Source organism: Monodon monoceros, unplaced genomic scaffold (genome assembly GCF_005190385.1).
Source record: "Monodon monoceros isolate NGI ecotype Baffin Bay Population unplaced genomic scaffold, NGI_Narwhal_1 Super_Scaffold_11, whole genome shotgun sequence".
NCBI classification, from domain to species: domain Eukaryota; kingdom Metazoa; phylum Chordata; class Mammalia; order Artiodactyla; family Monodontidae; genus Monodon; species Monodon monoceros.
This window is the reverse complement of record NW_021703767.1, coordinates 55,175,896-55,191,848: the sequence shown is the minus strand read 5'-3', so window position 1 is coordinate 55,191,848 and position 15,953 is coordinate 55,175,896. Positions and strand designations below refer to the sequence as shown.

Sequence of the window (15,953 nt, the reverse complement as noted above, 5' to 3'; positions counted from 1 at the left end):
TTTTAGATTCTACATATTAGTGAAATAATAAGGTATTTGTCTTTGTTTGTCTGACTTATTTTATTTAGCATAATACCCTCTAGGCTCATCCATGTTATTGCAAATGACATAATTTCACTATTTTTTATGGCTGAGTAATATTCTATTGCATACACACACACACACACACACACACACACACACGCACACTGCATCTTCCTTATTTATCTATTGAAAGACAGCTTAGGTTGCTTCCATATCTTGGCTATTATAAATAATGATGCTATGGATATAGGGGTGCACATATCTTTTCAAATTAGTGTTTTTATTTTCTTCCAGTAAGTATCCAGAAGTGGAACTGATAGATTGTATAAGGTTTTAAAATTTTTTAAAGTTTTTAAGGAACTACCATACTGTTTCCATAGTGGTTGCTCCAATTTACAGTGCCATCAACAGTGCATGAGGGCTCCCTTTTCTCCACATTCTCACCAACACTTGTTATTTGTTGTCTTTTTGATGTATCCATTCTGACAGGTGTGAAGTGATATCTCATTGTGCTTTTGATTTGCATTTTCCTGATGATTAGTGATGTTGAGCATCTTCTCATGTGTCTGTTGGCCATTTGAATGTCTTCCCTGGGGGGGGAAAATGTTTATTCAGGTCCTCTGCCCATTTTTAAATCAGACTTTTTGTTTTGTTGATATTGAGTTGTGTGAATTCTTTGTATATTTTAGATATTAACCCTTTATTGTATATATCATTTGCAAATATCTTCTCCCATTCAGTAGGTTGTCTTTTCATTTTGTGATGGTTTCCTTTGCTGTGCCAAAGCTTTTTAGTTTGATTAGGTCCCATTAGTTTATTTTTACTTTTGTTTCCCTTGCCTGAGGAAAGAGATACAAAAGCATATTGCTGAGACCAGTGTCAAAAAGTATACAGTCTATGTTTTCTTCTAGGAGTTTTATAGTTTCAAGTCTTACATTTAAGTCTTTAAGTCATTTTGAATTTGTTTTTGTTCATGGTGTGAGAAAATAGTCCATTTTGATTCCTTTCATTTAACTTCCAGTTTTCCCAGCATCATTTATTGAAGACTGTGTTTTCCCCACTGTATGTTCTTGGCTCCTTAGTTGTAAATTAACTGCCCATGTAAGTGTGGGTTTATTTCTGGGCTCTCTATTCTGTTCCATCGAACTATGTGTCTAGTTTTGTACTAGTATCATAAAGTTTTGATTACTGTAGCTTTGTAGCATAGTTTGAAATCAAGGAGTATGATACCTCCAGCTTTGTTCTTTCTCATGATTGCTTTGGCTATTCTGGGTCTTCTGTGGTTCTATACAAATTTTAGGGTTATTTGTTCTACTTTTGTGAAAAATGCCAAAAATGTATTTGGATAGGGGTTGCATTGAATCTGTAGATTGCTTTGGGTAGGAATATTTTAGCAATACTAATTCTTCCAATCTATGAACATAGAATATCTTTCCATTTACTTGTATCTTCAGTTTCTTTCATCAGTGTCTTAGTTTTCCAAGTACAGGTCTTTCACCTCCTTGGTTAAATTTAATCCTAGGGGGCTTCCCTGGTGGCGCAGTGGTTGAGAGTCCGCCTGCTGATGCAGGGGACACGGGTTCATGCCCCGGTCCGGGAAGATCCCACATGCCACGGAGCGGCTAGGCCCGTGAGCCCTGGCCGCTGAGCCTGCACGTCTGGAGCCTGTGCTCTGCAACAGGAGAGGCCACAACAGTGAGAGGCCTGAGTACCGCAAAACAAACAAACAAAAATATTTAATCCTAGGTATTTTATTCATTTTGATGCAATTGTAAATGGAATTGTTTTCTTCATTTCTCTTTCTGATAGTTTGTTATTAGTGTACAGAAATGTAACTGAATCTGTATATTGATTTTGTATCCTGCAAATTTATTGAATTCGTTTATTAGTTCTAATAGTTTTTTGATGGAGTCTTTAGGGTTTTCTATGTATAGTATCATATCATCTGCAAATAGTGACAGTTTTTATTTCTTCCTTTCCAATTTAGATGTCTTTATCTCTTTTTCTTTTCTGATTGCTATGTCTAGGACTTCCAGTACTGTGTAGAATAAAAGTGGCAAAAACGAATATCCTTGTTTTGTTCCTGATCTTTGAGCCATCTTCACCATTGAGTTTTCACCATTGAGTATTATGTTAGCTGTGCTTTTGTCATAGATGGTCTTTATTATGTTGAGGTATTTTCCCTCTATATGTTCTCTGTCTCTCTCTATGTCTTTCTCTCTCTCTCTCTCCCCTCCTTCTGGGACCTCTATAGCACAAATGTTAGTATGCCTGATGTTGTCCCAGAGGTCCCTTAAACTAATCTCTCTTAAAAAGAGAGATTTCTTTTTTGCTGTTATGATTGGGTGATTTCTAATACCTCATCTTCCAGATTGCTGATCTGCTCTTCAGGATCTTTTAATCTGCTGTTGATTCCCTTAATGTGTTCTCATTTCAGTCATTATAATCTTCAGTTCTGATTGGTTCTTTTTTATATTGTCTATATTTTTGTTGAAGTTCTCACTGAGTTCACCCCTTCTTCTCCTAAGTTTGGTAAGCATCTTTGTGAATATTACTTTGAATTCTTTTCTGATAAATTGCTTATCTCCATTTTGTTTAGTTCTTTTTCTGGAGTTTTGTCTTGTTCTTTCACTTGGAAAGTATTCCTTTGTCTCCTCGCTTTGCCTAACTCTTTGTGTTTGTTTCTATATATTAAGTAGATCAGCTCCATATCCTAGTCTTGAGAGAGTGGCCTTATGTGTGGCACAATTCCCCATGGTCACCAGAGCCAGTTTTTCCCGGGGTTTCCCCTGTTTGGGCTTCATGCACCCTCTTATTGTGGTTGGGCCACAATTGCTGTGGGCACACTGGTTGAGGGGGCTGGCCCCAGGCCTGGCTGGCTGCATAGCTTGGTTGTGACTGCTGTAGGTGTGCTGTGGGTCACTTGGGGTGACCCCCAAGTGGGAGCTTCTTGGAGGGGGTGCTGATGCTGGCCAAGGTGGCTCACCAGGTTGGATGGGGTAAGAGCCACTTTGGAGGGGCACCAGTGCCAGCTCATGCCACCTGCCCGATGGAGTGGACATGGAGTGGCTTTTGAGGGGCCTTCCAAGGTGGGTCCTCAAGGGAATGTTGGGGCAGGGTACACTGTGTTAGCTAGGTTGACTGAAAGTAACAGAAATGGTGCCCACCAGTCCTGGCCCAGCCAGCTAGGTAGCAGAAGAGTTAAAAAAATAAAAAGGTGCGCACAAGTGCTTCTGCCACTGGAGAAAGTTCTGCCAGATCCCTGCCCCTCCAAAATGTGTCCTAATATTAGTCAATGAATTTCCTTCTTGTACGACTCAGGTGTTTTTCAAGCTGTTGCCTCTCTATTGGGACCAGGAGCAAGTGAGTTTGTACACAAGCATTGTCTGCAGTTTCCCGCAGTCCTCTGGCTCTCCCGGCCCTAAGGCCCACTGGTTTTCAAAGCCAGACATTACGGAGGCTTGTCTTCCCGGTGCAAGAACCCTGGGCTGGGGAGCATGATGTGGGGCTTGGACCCCTCACTCCCCAGGGGGGACCTCCACAGTTGTGATATCCCTCCCACTTATTAGTTGCCTTATCGGGGGTGTGGGCTCTGATTAGACCATGTCTCTGCCCTCTTACCCATTCCCCACATGGCCTTTTCTTTATAGCCTTAGTTGTAGAAAATCTGTTCTGCTAGTCTTTAGGCTGTTCTCAGAGATAGTTTTTCTATACGTAGTTGTAGTTTTGGTGTGTCCATGGGAGGAGATGAACTCAGGATCTTCTAACTCCTCCATCTTGAGCTAAACCTTAAAGGCTTTTCTTATGAGATAAGTGGTGATGTTAACAGATATGATTTTTTTTAATATTCTGTGATGAAATGTGTTAACATTTGGAAAATCTGCATAATTCAGTAAACGTATACTTTTCAAATCACCACTGCTTGATGTTGCAAAATCATGTGTAGGTAAAAGATCCATTCAAAGTTTAAGACAGATGCATGAACTTTAATGTAACAGAATAAAAAATTCATTTATATGGATTATACCATTAACCCTTAAGAAACTTCTATTTGTTGAGTTTTGGTACAGTATCAAACAATAGTCACAATTATCTGAAAAGACTATGAAAACACATCTCCCTTTTCTAACTACTTATCTGTGAGAGGCTGGATTTCTTCATATGCTTCAACCAGAACAGTTGGATTCTTCAACCAGCTGACTTTTATTAAGCCAGAGATTTAAAAAAATATAAAATAAGCTTACTTTTCTCACTAATTTTTTTGTTTGTTTTGGAACATAGTTTTCCCTCTAAAAATCGTTGCTTCTGTTAACATGTCATTAAGATTTTTATTATGTTAAAATGAGTAAATACATACCTTAAATTCCTCTTTTAATTTTGAATACACTGTTAATATAAAACTCATATAAACAAAATCTCTGTGGGGTCCTCAAAATTTTTTAAGTGCATAAAGTGCTCCTGAGACCCAAAAGTTTGGGAATTGCTGTTCTAACCCAAACACTCTTATAATGTTGAGAGTTTTAGAACTTGTTTGTAGCAAGAGGGGTGGGAATCATAAATATTTGGGGCTTTTATTATTGCACTAATTGCATAATAGAAGTAACTGCGTTTGATCAGCATTGGCTCTGCTTTAATACCATTTCTAGTAACCAAGGCATTTCTCACCTATCGTTAATGAAGTAAGCTGAGCTGGGAAAGTAGACTAGAGTGAAATAAAATTTACCCTTCTCTTGGTCACATTCTGTACCATTTAATGACGCTTTGTAATATTTATTTAGCAAGTCGGTCTACAAAGTACATTCACACTCATTTAATTTTCATTAACAATATTTTATCGCCATCCTCAATTTACAGATGAGGCAAAGAAGTTGTAATTATCTAAAGATCATATGGTCAGAAATGTGTAGAGCCACATATAGTACACAAGGGAGCATGGCACAGAAGAAAGAATGCGTTCCTCAGGATTAAGAGCTTAACTTGAATCTATGTCCATTGCATAGCTGGTAACCAGGTTTGTGTCTCAATCACGTTTAAGTCAGTTACCATATTTTCCCTTCTGAAAAATGGGTAACATAATACCTATGTTATCAAGGAGCTATGAGAATTAAACTAGGTAATATATATAAAGTACTTGCTCTATGGAAGAGTCTCAGTAAATGGTAGCTCACTCTCGAGAGTTCTGGAAAGGATCATTGCCATGGTTTGCTGATAACTGGACCCTTGACTCTTTATAAATATCAAAAATATGTGGATCATATTAGTTGCTCTTAAGCCAACAAGTTAAGTGGGAGAGGCAGTAGATACGAAGACCATGATTAACTTATTTTGTGAAATCTTTTTGTATGTGAGTTCCTAAAAAGGCTAGAAGAAAAGGAAGCTCTGATAAACCAACTTTCCAGGGAAAATATTACCTTCACTCTGCAGATTCAAGACCTGAAATGGCAATTGGCAGAAGAGACCAAAGTAATGCATCTATTGTTTCTCAACAGGAGCTTGACTGTATGTTAAAAAAAAAAAAATAGTGCTTGCTAGGTCAGCCTGAATATCTTCTCATATAAAAGAAGGGGGGAAAGTGCCCTAGAAGTTATGGAAAAAGATGTGTTGGATCTTATACGTGCCAGGAAGGACTCTGATCACTGAAGGAACATCCTCAGTAATTTAGATCACTTCTCTAGTTTGTCAGATTTAGAGCAAACAAAGTATGCATTTTCATTTTGCATTATTGCTAGAACAGAAAGTCGGCAAAGTTCTTTATGGGTCTTTGATTCTGAATTGCACAAAGAAGTGGAATTAAATAAAAGAGCAGGATAAAATAAATGGGGCTGGATTAGCTCAATATTATTTTCAAATTGTCAATATATTATAAATATTAGTCATTTCTTCCCAAGAGAATATATGATGTTGCTCGCAGGTGACCACAGTGAAAGTGGTTCTTTAATGTTAAAGCATAGTGACTAAGATGAGAGATGGATTTTTGAGCCCTGGTATTCAAGTCTGTTCTTAGTTCATATTCAAGCCCTCTTTCTTACTAAGACCCCAAAAGACTTCACTTGCATATAATCTCACTGCAACTCTTCAGACTTCAGTTTTTAAATGTTTTATTTTATTCCTTCCACTCTCCTTATTTTCTATATCATATGTACATTTTCAAATTGCTGTCATGATTTGTGCATCAGACATCATGCTAGACGCTTCTCTCATGCCATATAAACCTTCATATATATAAGTCATATGAAACTGGTAGAATTATATTTTTTTACATGAAGTAACCAAGGCTTTGAGAAGACAACTCATCCAAGGTCATACAGCTGGTAGTATACTGTGAAGGAAGTTTAGCAGGTTGTGAAATGACTAGATTTATAGTTTAGAAGATCTCTCTGGCTGACTTCCCAGTGGCTTCCAACTGGCATACGAGGCCCCCTTTCTTGGCTCCGGCCTCTTTTTGTGACCTTACCTTCCACAGCTGCCTCTGTCATTTACTCCCCTCCAGTCACCCTGGCCTCCTTGCTGCCCCTTATACAAGCTGTCATCATTCAGGCCTTAGGACGTTTGTAGCTGCTATTCCCACTGTTTGAAGGCCCTTCCCCACGGCCTTTGGGGGATGATGAGAAAGAACCAAACATTCCTCATCATGTCAATCTGTTTTATGTTCTCAGTGCAGTCAGCAATTTTATTTAGTCATTTTTGTACATGTTGGTTTTACATATCCTCTTACTCCTTTTAGCTCCGTTGGACAAAGGCTTTGTCTCCATCTCTTTTACTTCAGTTAACACTATTGCTTAGAACAGGCGCTCAATAAATATATATTAAATAAGAAGAAGGGTAACAATTTGAAGCCAAGTTTCCCAGATTCCAAATCCTGTGTCCTTCTTAGGGTCGCTATGTATTATTGCTCCTCATTCACTGCCCAAAGGTGTCTGCCTGAGGCTGCCATTAACCAAGCCTTGTGCTTTCAGAGCTGCATCTACCTAAGAAGATCCTGTTTCCTAATTTACATTAAGGACCCATGAGGACTGGCAGCGACCCTGGTTCTTCACACTAGACTAGGTTATCTCTTGGCAATGATGTTGCTAGGTTAACCAGACCACCCCTTAAGTGCCAACAGTAGTCATTAAACTGAGCTCTACTGTCCAGTAAATACAGCAGCCACTACTACACTACAGGTGGCTACCTGAATTTAAATTGACATTAATTAAAATTAAATAAATTTAAAATTCAGTTTTGACTGAATTTGACCTTGTTTGGGGCACATTTTGAGTGTTTAACAGCCACGTGGCTAGTGTTTACCATATTGGCAGTGTACATATAGAATATTTTCATCACTATGGAAAGTTCTATTGGATAGTACTGCTTTAAAGTTTTTAGGGATTTACATGTGAAATAAAAGGTTCTGTTCTCCTTATGAATAGAATGAAAAGGCTAGACAAAACTCATTGGTCCTTTCTAGTCCAAACAAGATCTAACTCTTGTATATTGCTAAATATAAATCTGATTACCTAAATGATGGTGAGCGTTCCTCTTGCTACCGTTGCATTCTGCACTATTTCTAGAACTCCAGGCCTGTCTATTGTTGAAGCCCACATAGTCAGGCTGGCATTTCCCTAAATAGAACCCTCTTCCTTGTTGTAATGGCAGCACTTAGATACTCTCTCCTTTCTCTTCTTGTCCCAAATTCTCTCCCTGGTATCATCTTACGAGGTTCAGGTTCGGCTTGCATTTGTGACAGGTGGTTATTAACCTTATCTAAAAAAGATGATGTCACCTCCAAGCCTTTCATTGTTTGTTAATGGCCGTGGTGCCTTTTTGTAACATGTGTTGTGTCCCCTGCAGTTACAGAGCGCCCTGGCCCAGGCCGTGAAGTCGGCCAAGCGTGACTGTGACCTGCTATGAGAGCAGTACCAGGAAGAACAAGAGGCCAAGGCTGAGCTTCTCTGGGCCCTGTTCAAAGACAATGCTGAAATTGTTAAGTGGAGAACCAAGTATGAAGACGACACCATCCGGAGCACTGAGGACTTGGACGATGCCAAGTGAGTGGGGCAGGGCTGCACAGAGGACTCTGAGAACAGTGACTGTGTCTTCGAGGCCACATGTGTACTCTAAGCTAATCCTCACCAAGTGTGTGAACTAACCCAAGACCAAAGCTGAAACAGCCACCACTGGCAAGAAGCACATGCTCTAGAGGGGTTCAAAAATGAAAATTATAATACAGAGTGACAAAGGCTAGAGAGAAGTCCCGGGGGAAAAAAAGAGGTTATTTCTAGGGGTGTGAGGGAAGTCTTCATAGATGTGACTTCGAACTAGGGTTTGAAAGTAGGCTAGCATGAAAATCCTGTGTTTCATTTGGAACGCCAAAATAATGGAGTCCATGTGTGTACATGTCTCCGTACCTTAAAGTCATCATGTCTCTGGTCTACAACTTGTACACTACAAAGTGGTCTGTGAAGGTGGACAGGGGCAGCTGGAAACGTATTAGGATTTGTCATCCTGCCTATGGGACAAAGGTTTCTTTGAAAAGAAAACACTTTGGGGTCACCTCTAAGGTTAGGATATCGGTTTTATAGCCAACACTACATAAAGGCTTTAGAAGTTCTTCTCAGGAACTACAGAAGTTTGGGGCCCACATGAATCAAGACTTAGTACCAGGATGTAGTTCTAAAGCATTTTGCTCAGAGGTCAAAGGACTGTGTGTCTTTGAGAGAAAGTGTCAAACCATCCCCAGCTTATAATCATTAAAGGTTGACTCAAAAGAGTGTATCCCTGGCTTGGTAGCTTGGCAGAAATTCAGGGCAGATCAATACATTTCTCTTTAGCATCAACCAAAAATATTATTTTTTCAGTTCTTCACCTAAATCTTTGAAAGGCATTGCTGTGCACGTGCTGAACAGCTGCTGTGTTCTGTCCCTGAAGGGGTACCAAGCAATCTGTCTCTGTAGCCACAGTAACTTAAAAAGGGCTTTGGGATGACAGATACTAAAAATACCTGCAGTAAATGTGTTCAAAACTCTGGACTGCAGAAAAGTGGGGCTTTGAACTGAAATGGCGCCTCATATCCAAAATATGGCATTTGCTTCTAAAGTAAGATTTTTTTTTCCTAATAATTGAAGAATTCTGGTGAAAGTGTCTACCAGTCATTCTGTTTGAAGGTTTCTTAGGGAGGGACAGAAAAGAGGGAAAGTATATAGGTTACTTACGACCACATGGATTTGTTGGAACTAACAAATTGTGGTCCAGTAGTACATGACAACTGAAGAGAAATGACGGGCAAATGAGATAATATCCGAAGACTTTTTTTTTTTTTTGCTTTAAACTTAGCTGAACATCAAATAAATAAAGCATTGTCTGTATTATGATTTCCCACTAAAACCCCTAAGGGACGTGGAACTGCAAAAAAAAATCTAGGATTCCATTTTTTTTAATTGGAAAGCTGAGGATCTGTCTACTTAGATTTCCAGGCTGGGATTCACATGATGAGTTAGTTTAGTGGAATCAAGCTCCCCTGAGACCCCATTTACCCTTCTGAGTTCCCCAAGGATAGGAATCTGATTTCTTCATCTCCTACACCTTCTTGCGTATTCTAGGAAACTACATAGATGCTTATGGTTGGCAAGTTGAGCAGCAAAATTGTAGCTGGTAGTAAATGTAGAGCAACGTTATCCATCAAATGAAGGTGATCAATTGTCCAGTTTGCCCTGGACTTGCCCAGTTTGAGCACTGATAGCCCCGTGTCCTGGTACAACCCCTCAGTCCCCCAGCAGTTGGTCACCCAAAGTAAAATTCCTATTTTCTGGCTCCAACTAAGCATTTCTAAAGTAGTTAAAATATGTGTAATTATTTTACAAGACTTCTGTTTTAGGTGGGATAAAGCATCAGAATCTCCTTTTTTTTCTCCCTTATTGAGATATAATTGACATATACCATTGTGTAGGGTGTACAAGTAAGGTGTAGAATGTGATAATTCGTTATATGCACATGTTGAGAAATCTTTACCACAGCATGATTAGTTAACACTTCCTTTACCCCACTAAATTACCATTTTGTTGTTGTTATGGTGAGAACACTAAAGCTCTATTCTCATAGCAACTCTCACATATAAGATACAGTATTATTATTTTTTTATAAATTTATTTATTTTTGGCTGCGTTGGGTCTTCGTTGCTGTGTGCGGGCTTTCTCTAGTTGTGGCGAGCGGGGGCTACTCTTTATTGCGGTGCACGGGCTTCTCATTGCAGTGGCTTCTCTTGTTGCAGAGAACAGGCTCAGCAGTTGGGGCTCATGGGCTGCAGAGCACAGACTCAGTAGTTGTGGCGCACGGGCTTAGTTGATCCACGGCATGTGGGATCTTCCCAGACCAGGGCTCGAACCTGTGTGCCCTGCATTGGCAGGCGGATTCTTTAACCACTGTGCCACCAGGGAAGCCCACAATACAGTAATATTAATGATAGTCACCATGTGGTACAGAAGAATCTCTTCTTACCGGTTAAGAAAAATGAAGCAAAGATGTGAAGTGACTATGGTTAGAAAGCCAGTGAGCAAGGAGTAGTTGTTAGAGCCCAGGTCTTTCTTAGAGCACAGACTGGTTTTTGCAGGATTCCACCAAAAGGGGGCTTTATGAGCACAGTGCTCTGTTGGGCTGCTGTGTGGAACATGTTAATTCCTGAGGATCTTTTTCTGTTTAATAACTGGAGATTGGAAAAAGCTTTGGTACATACAGTACCTTTCATCTAAGAGGTGTGATGAATGAGTAAGAATGGGACTGCCAGTGTCCCTGCAGGAGATGGAAACAAGAGAACACTTTGCATCCATAAGGAAGCGTATGAGCATTGTAAGGACGGTAGAGGAAGCATTTTAATAAGCCACTGCATCTCAGAGGATTCTGGAGGTAGGACAGACAGGGGCTAAAGTACCCCCGACAGCAGTAGGACCTGATAAGTGAGCATAACGCTGGGATGGATGTGGGTATATAAATTTGGGAAGAGGAGCTGAGATGGAGAAGAAATTCAGAGAAAAGATACTTGGGCATGTTTAGGAGTCCCATGATGAGAGGGGGAGACTGAGCAGGAGAGAGCCAAAGAACGCTGCTTGGAAGCAATAAAGCCAAGGAGCTCTTTAGAGACTAGACGTGCCCCAAGACTTTTAACGGTTGCTTACTGTTGGGTGTTCAGTGCCATCTTTCTCTTTCTCCCATTTCTTATGAAGTCTTCAATAAAGTCTGTATTGCTTACTTAAGGTTCAGGGGAAGCAGGTACTTACAGGGATGCAGAGGTTCTGAGTGTCAAGTCCCGGTTGGCAAAGGGTGGGGAGGGAATAAAGGACATGGGGACACAGAAGCCAGAGTGTGGTGGTCAGCAGACATCTGGCTTCCACAGGCACAAGGAGGTCATTGTCAGGCACAAGCTCCTTCCCCTTCAGACTATGAAGCCACCCTCAGGAGCCCCCCCACCCCCCATTTGTACCCGAGTGCTGTGTTTAATAAGGACACACTGCACGAGCTCTCTGAGGGTTGTGGCTTCACTCGCCCTTTGGACCTCCCCTTCTCAGGAAGAAGCTGGCAATTCGGTCGCAGGAGGCTGCCGAAGCCATGGGGGTGGCCCATGCCAGACTGGCCTCCCTGGAGAGGGCCAGGCTCTGACCGCAGCTTGAGTTCGGGGACACCCTGTTGCATCGTGGGAAGGCGCACCGTGCGGCCGCTGCGCTGGACCAGCGGCAACAGCACTTCGACCAGTGCCTGGAGGGCTGGAGGCGGGAGCACGAGTAGCCTCAGGCGATGCCAGACGCCCCGCAGAGGAGGCCGGGGGGGGGGGGGGGGGGGGGGGGGGGCCCTCAGGGGCCGGCCCCGCCGCCGCGGGGGGGGGGGGGGGGGGGGGGGGGGGGGGGGGGGGGGGCCCTCAGCGCCCGGCTCCTCAAGCTCAGGCACACCTACGAGGAGAGCGCCGCGAGTCAGCGGACCCTCCGGAGGGTGAACAAAAACCTGAAGGGTACGTTGCCCTGGGAGCCGGAGCAGGGGCCCCGGGAGGGCCCTGCGCCAAGGGCAAGGCTGCCTCGATGCGCAGAAGCCTCAGCATCGTCCTGGCCTCGCTTGGGTCTTAACTTTTCCGTTTTGAATACTAACTTTGGCTTTTGTCTCTTTTTTTAAACTACAGGTACTGTTTTCATTAAAGGAGTTCTAAACACAAGAGTACTTTCCTAACTTTAGCCCCAGTTCCTGTCCGCAAAGGAAGCCTATTAAGAATTTCTTTATATCCATAACCTGCATAATATGCGTACAGGTATTTTTTACTTAAATTACACGTTATTCTATACCTTTTATTTTTTCCATTTATTAACTTATTTTCTAATTTAACAAATATCTCTATAGCCCATACTACGTGCCAGGCACTGTTCTATATATAACTATTCATTGTTTAAGTCTCAGAACAGCCTTATGTGTTAGTTTATCTGTAAAATGCAGATTAGATTGAGTCATTTCAGGTTAAGAACTTGGCCAAATTCGCATTTGATAAGTAGCAGATCTGAGGTTTGAGCCCAGCCAGCTTGATTCTGGCATATACACACTTAACTATGGGCTCTGCCACCTCCCATGTGCCTGTAGCTGGAGCCCTACCAAGTGACTGTTATTAGCGACACAGTGTTTTATGATAAGGCTGACTAACACGTTTAACTAGACCTTATTAATTTTAGATAAAATTTTTCACAATTATAAATAATCCTATATTGTACATCCGTGTACAATGGGGGCGTGTACAAATATTTCAGTAGGGTAGATTCCTAGAAATGAAATTGCAGAATTAAAGGAGTTTTCAATTTCTGAGATATTGCCCAGCAGCCCTTCAAAGAGGCTGCCAACTTATACCAGCACCAACAGTGATGTGCATTACAACCCTGAGATGCCCTGGGAGTAAGTTCATTACTATTGGAGGCATAAATGAAACTTGCTTTCTCTGTTGACCTACCTAGTCCATGAGCAGGTCACTGGCTGGGCCTGTGAGAGGTGCTGGAACAGTTAGAAAACTTTCATGGCATCTGAACCACCTGGAGGGCTTGTTAAAACACGGTTGGCTGGGCCCCACCATCAAGAGTTTCTGATCCAGTAAGTCTAGGAGGGGGTCTAAGAGTTTGTATTTCTAAGAAGTCCCCAAGCGAAGCTGGTGCTGTTCGTGTGGGGACCATACTTGCTCTGGGCTGGAGCCTGGGAAGAAGTCTTTTTCAAAAGCTCTCTGAGTGATTCTAAGGTATGGTCAGAATAGAGAACCACTGCCTTGAGTTTGCTCCTGGGAGCCCCTCTTCTGGAGAGGCTTTATCAGAGAAGGATTTATTATTCACATGAGAATTGCCATCTCATGGGTTTGTTTTTGTAACTAAAAAATTCTTGTCACAGCCTATCCTAGCTGGGGATCTCAGAGCCAGAGGAGTAGTCAAGCTCCTGAATTCCTTCCACTGCCTCTGGACTGTGGGTATTCCCAGAGCACTTGGCCCTGCTCCACACCTCTTAGGCTGCAGAGGCTTCCTTCATGAACAGGCGGAACTGACGGTAACAGTGTCAGGTGCTGGAGGTTTTGTCACTTCTGGCTGCCTTGCTCTTTCAGAGACGTGTGTTCATCAGAGAGTTCACGCATTGGCTTCTGGCAGACAGTGACCCAGCTTATGCTGTAAGTTCCCATTCTGGTGTTGAGCGACAGCTGACACAGTGGCCGCCACCAGTGTTGATAGCTAAGCTCTTCCACTGGAATAGTGATTCCAGGGCTGGGCCCTAGAGCCCCACCGGGCAATATCTGACATGGCTCTGACAAGCAGGACCGCCATGTACAGTCGCACAGGTTGTTCAATGCACAATACTCTAAGAAACACCATCCTCACCAGCTGTTGTAGGCAACTTTGTGGCAGATGCCAAAAGAATGCTTTGAAGAGGGGATTCTTTTTTCTAATTCAAACAAACGTCCCATATGTGCCAGCGGTAGCCTTGCCATCAAGTTACCAAGGATGGCATGACCAGGGTCCCAGTGGGCCTCTGGGAACAGTCTCTTTTGGCTGATATCATGGATCTGAGACTGGTTCTTTTCACTAACTTTGTTTTTCATCCCTCTCCAGAAGAGATTTCTAATCTGAAAAATCAGTTGAAAGTAGGAAAGAAGAACTTAAGTGAAATGGAAAAGGTCAAGAAGTAGATTGAACAAGAAAAGACTGAAGTCCAAATGGCATCGGAAGAGGCCGAGGTATTACCTCCAGGGAACAAAGCAAGCTTCCATCACTGTGACAGTGCAGAAGACCTGCATTCTAGTCACAACAACAGCAAGAACACGCTTATAACCCTTGACCCTTATTCAGGGGTTAACTGCCTGCTAGGCACTATGCCTGGCTCTTTGTATGCACTATTTTATGTAATCACCCTAGCAAACTATTGTCCTCATTGTACAAATGAGGAAATCGAGGCTAGGGGAACAGGATAAACAATCGTGGATGCAACTCTCTTGATTATAAAGAAAACAAGAACCATGTCTATCTTGTTCCCTAATTTATCCCCAGTACCTAGACCTTCACTACTCTAAACGTGGCCTGTGGACTGGTTGCATGGGCATCACCGGGGAGCTTGTTAGAAATTCAGATTCTCAGCCTCTCTCCAGCTCTGTTGGATCAGAATTTGAATTTTAACAAGATCCCTGGGTGGTTCATATTTACCCTAACATTTGAGAAGCGCTGGACTAGAACATTGCCTGGCATACAGTAGCGGTTCAATAAATATTTGTTGAATGTTGAATAGCTAAATATCCTCATACCTTCCCCTCTCTTTAAATAAAATCAGTCGACACACTTTTTTTTTTTCTTGCAAAAAAAACTTCAGGTAGTTTGAAAAATGAATTCAAAGCAATGTTCTCAAACATTTATTGCTGAAAGCTCATCTTTGTGTGGGTTGACAGGAGTGTTTTCAGTGTTATGGATTAAAAGTTCAGGAAAAATCTCTGACTTGATCCCTAGGTGTGTGCTGGTGATTGAAAGGACCCCTGAGAAAATCTTTTTGCCAAAGAGGGTGAACTCAGAAGGAAGTTATCCTGTCACGGTCATTAAGTAGTCAACAAGGCCTACAAAACCTCTTTTCTCGCAGCTGAATTTCATTTTCTTGACCTACCCTTTGACTAAGCACCCAGGCACATTAAAAATACATCCCTCACCCACTCACCCTCCAACAGAGACAATAATTTTTAAAAGGCACAGCAAGTCCATTTCAGGCACGGGCCTTTTGAAAGGTGTGATAATGAAAAAATTAGACCCCAGAGGATTGCTCTGAGTCAAGCAATGTCCGATCAATTTATCTCACCACCACATTTCTGTAAGAAATCTACCAGACAGAAGATGTGTCAAGTGGACCGCTCTTGACACAGCTGTCTTTTTATGCAAATTGTTTTCTGAGGCCTCTACATTTTATGTAGAATCCTTTCAGTTGGCAGTGTGGTGTCCCCTAACAAGGCCGGTCCTCATAAAGTGGATGACCTTTGTCTCATTCACTTGTTCCTTTTGTTCCCCGTCGGTTCTCTGGCCACCCTGGCTAGGGACTTTCTAAAGCCACCACCTTAACCCAAAGGAGTAACTTTTATGGTGGAAATTTCAAGCAACATGAGAAGCCAATGAGAGCTGTGATTGGGCGGGGCAACTTTAGTCCTATATAACGTATAGACTAACATCTTTGTATGTTAAATTGAGCTGCCCGTTGAAGGTGAGACGACTAAGGCCACAGCGCTCATACCATTCAGTAGCACTAGATGGCATTCTATTCTATTCACATTTTCTCAAGTTTTGTCTTCAGCTGCATCCATAAATACTTCATCAGCTTGGACATGTATTTGTAAAACTGGGTTATTTCTTTTCCTGAGTGAGCCTTCATGAAAAACGTTATCAGATTATTTTTGAAGTCACAAAACTCAAATTATCCCGGGTCAC

General features: G+C 42.0%; 1 protein-coding gene across 1 annotated transcript in view; it reads left to right on the top strand.

Annotated features, from left to right (window-relative positions):
• MYH15 (myosin heavy chain 15) overlaps positions 1 to 15,953 on the top strand; it is a 186,117-nt gene that overhangs the window by 129,259 nt on the left and 40,905 nt on the right. Inside the window, 5 exon segments of the mRNA XM_029213706.1 lie at positions 5,369 to 5,487; positions 7,855 to 8,051; positions 11,562 to 11,813; positions 11,901 to 11,998; positions 14,109 to 14,233. Coding sequence (XP_029069539.1) covers positions 5,369 to 5,487; positions 7,855 to 8,051; positions 11,562 to 11,813; positions 11,901 to 11,998; positions 14,109 to 14,233 — 791 coding nt within the window.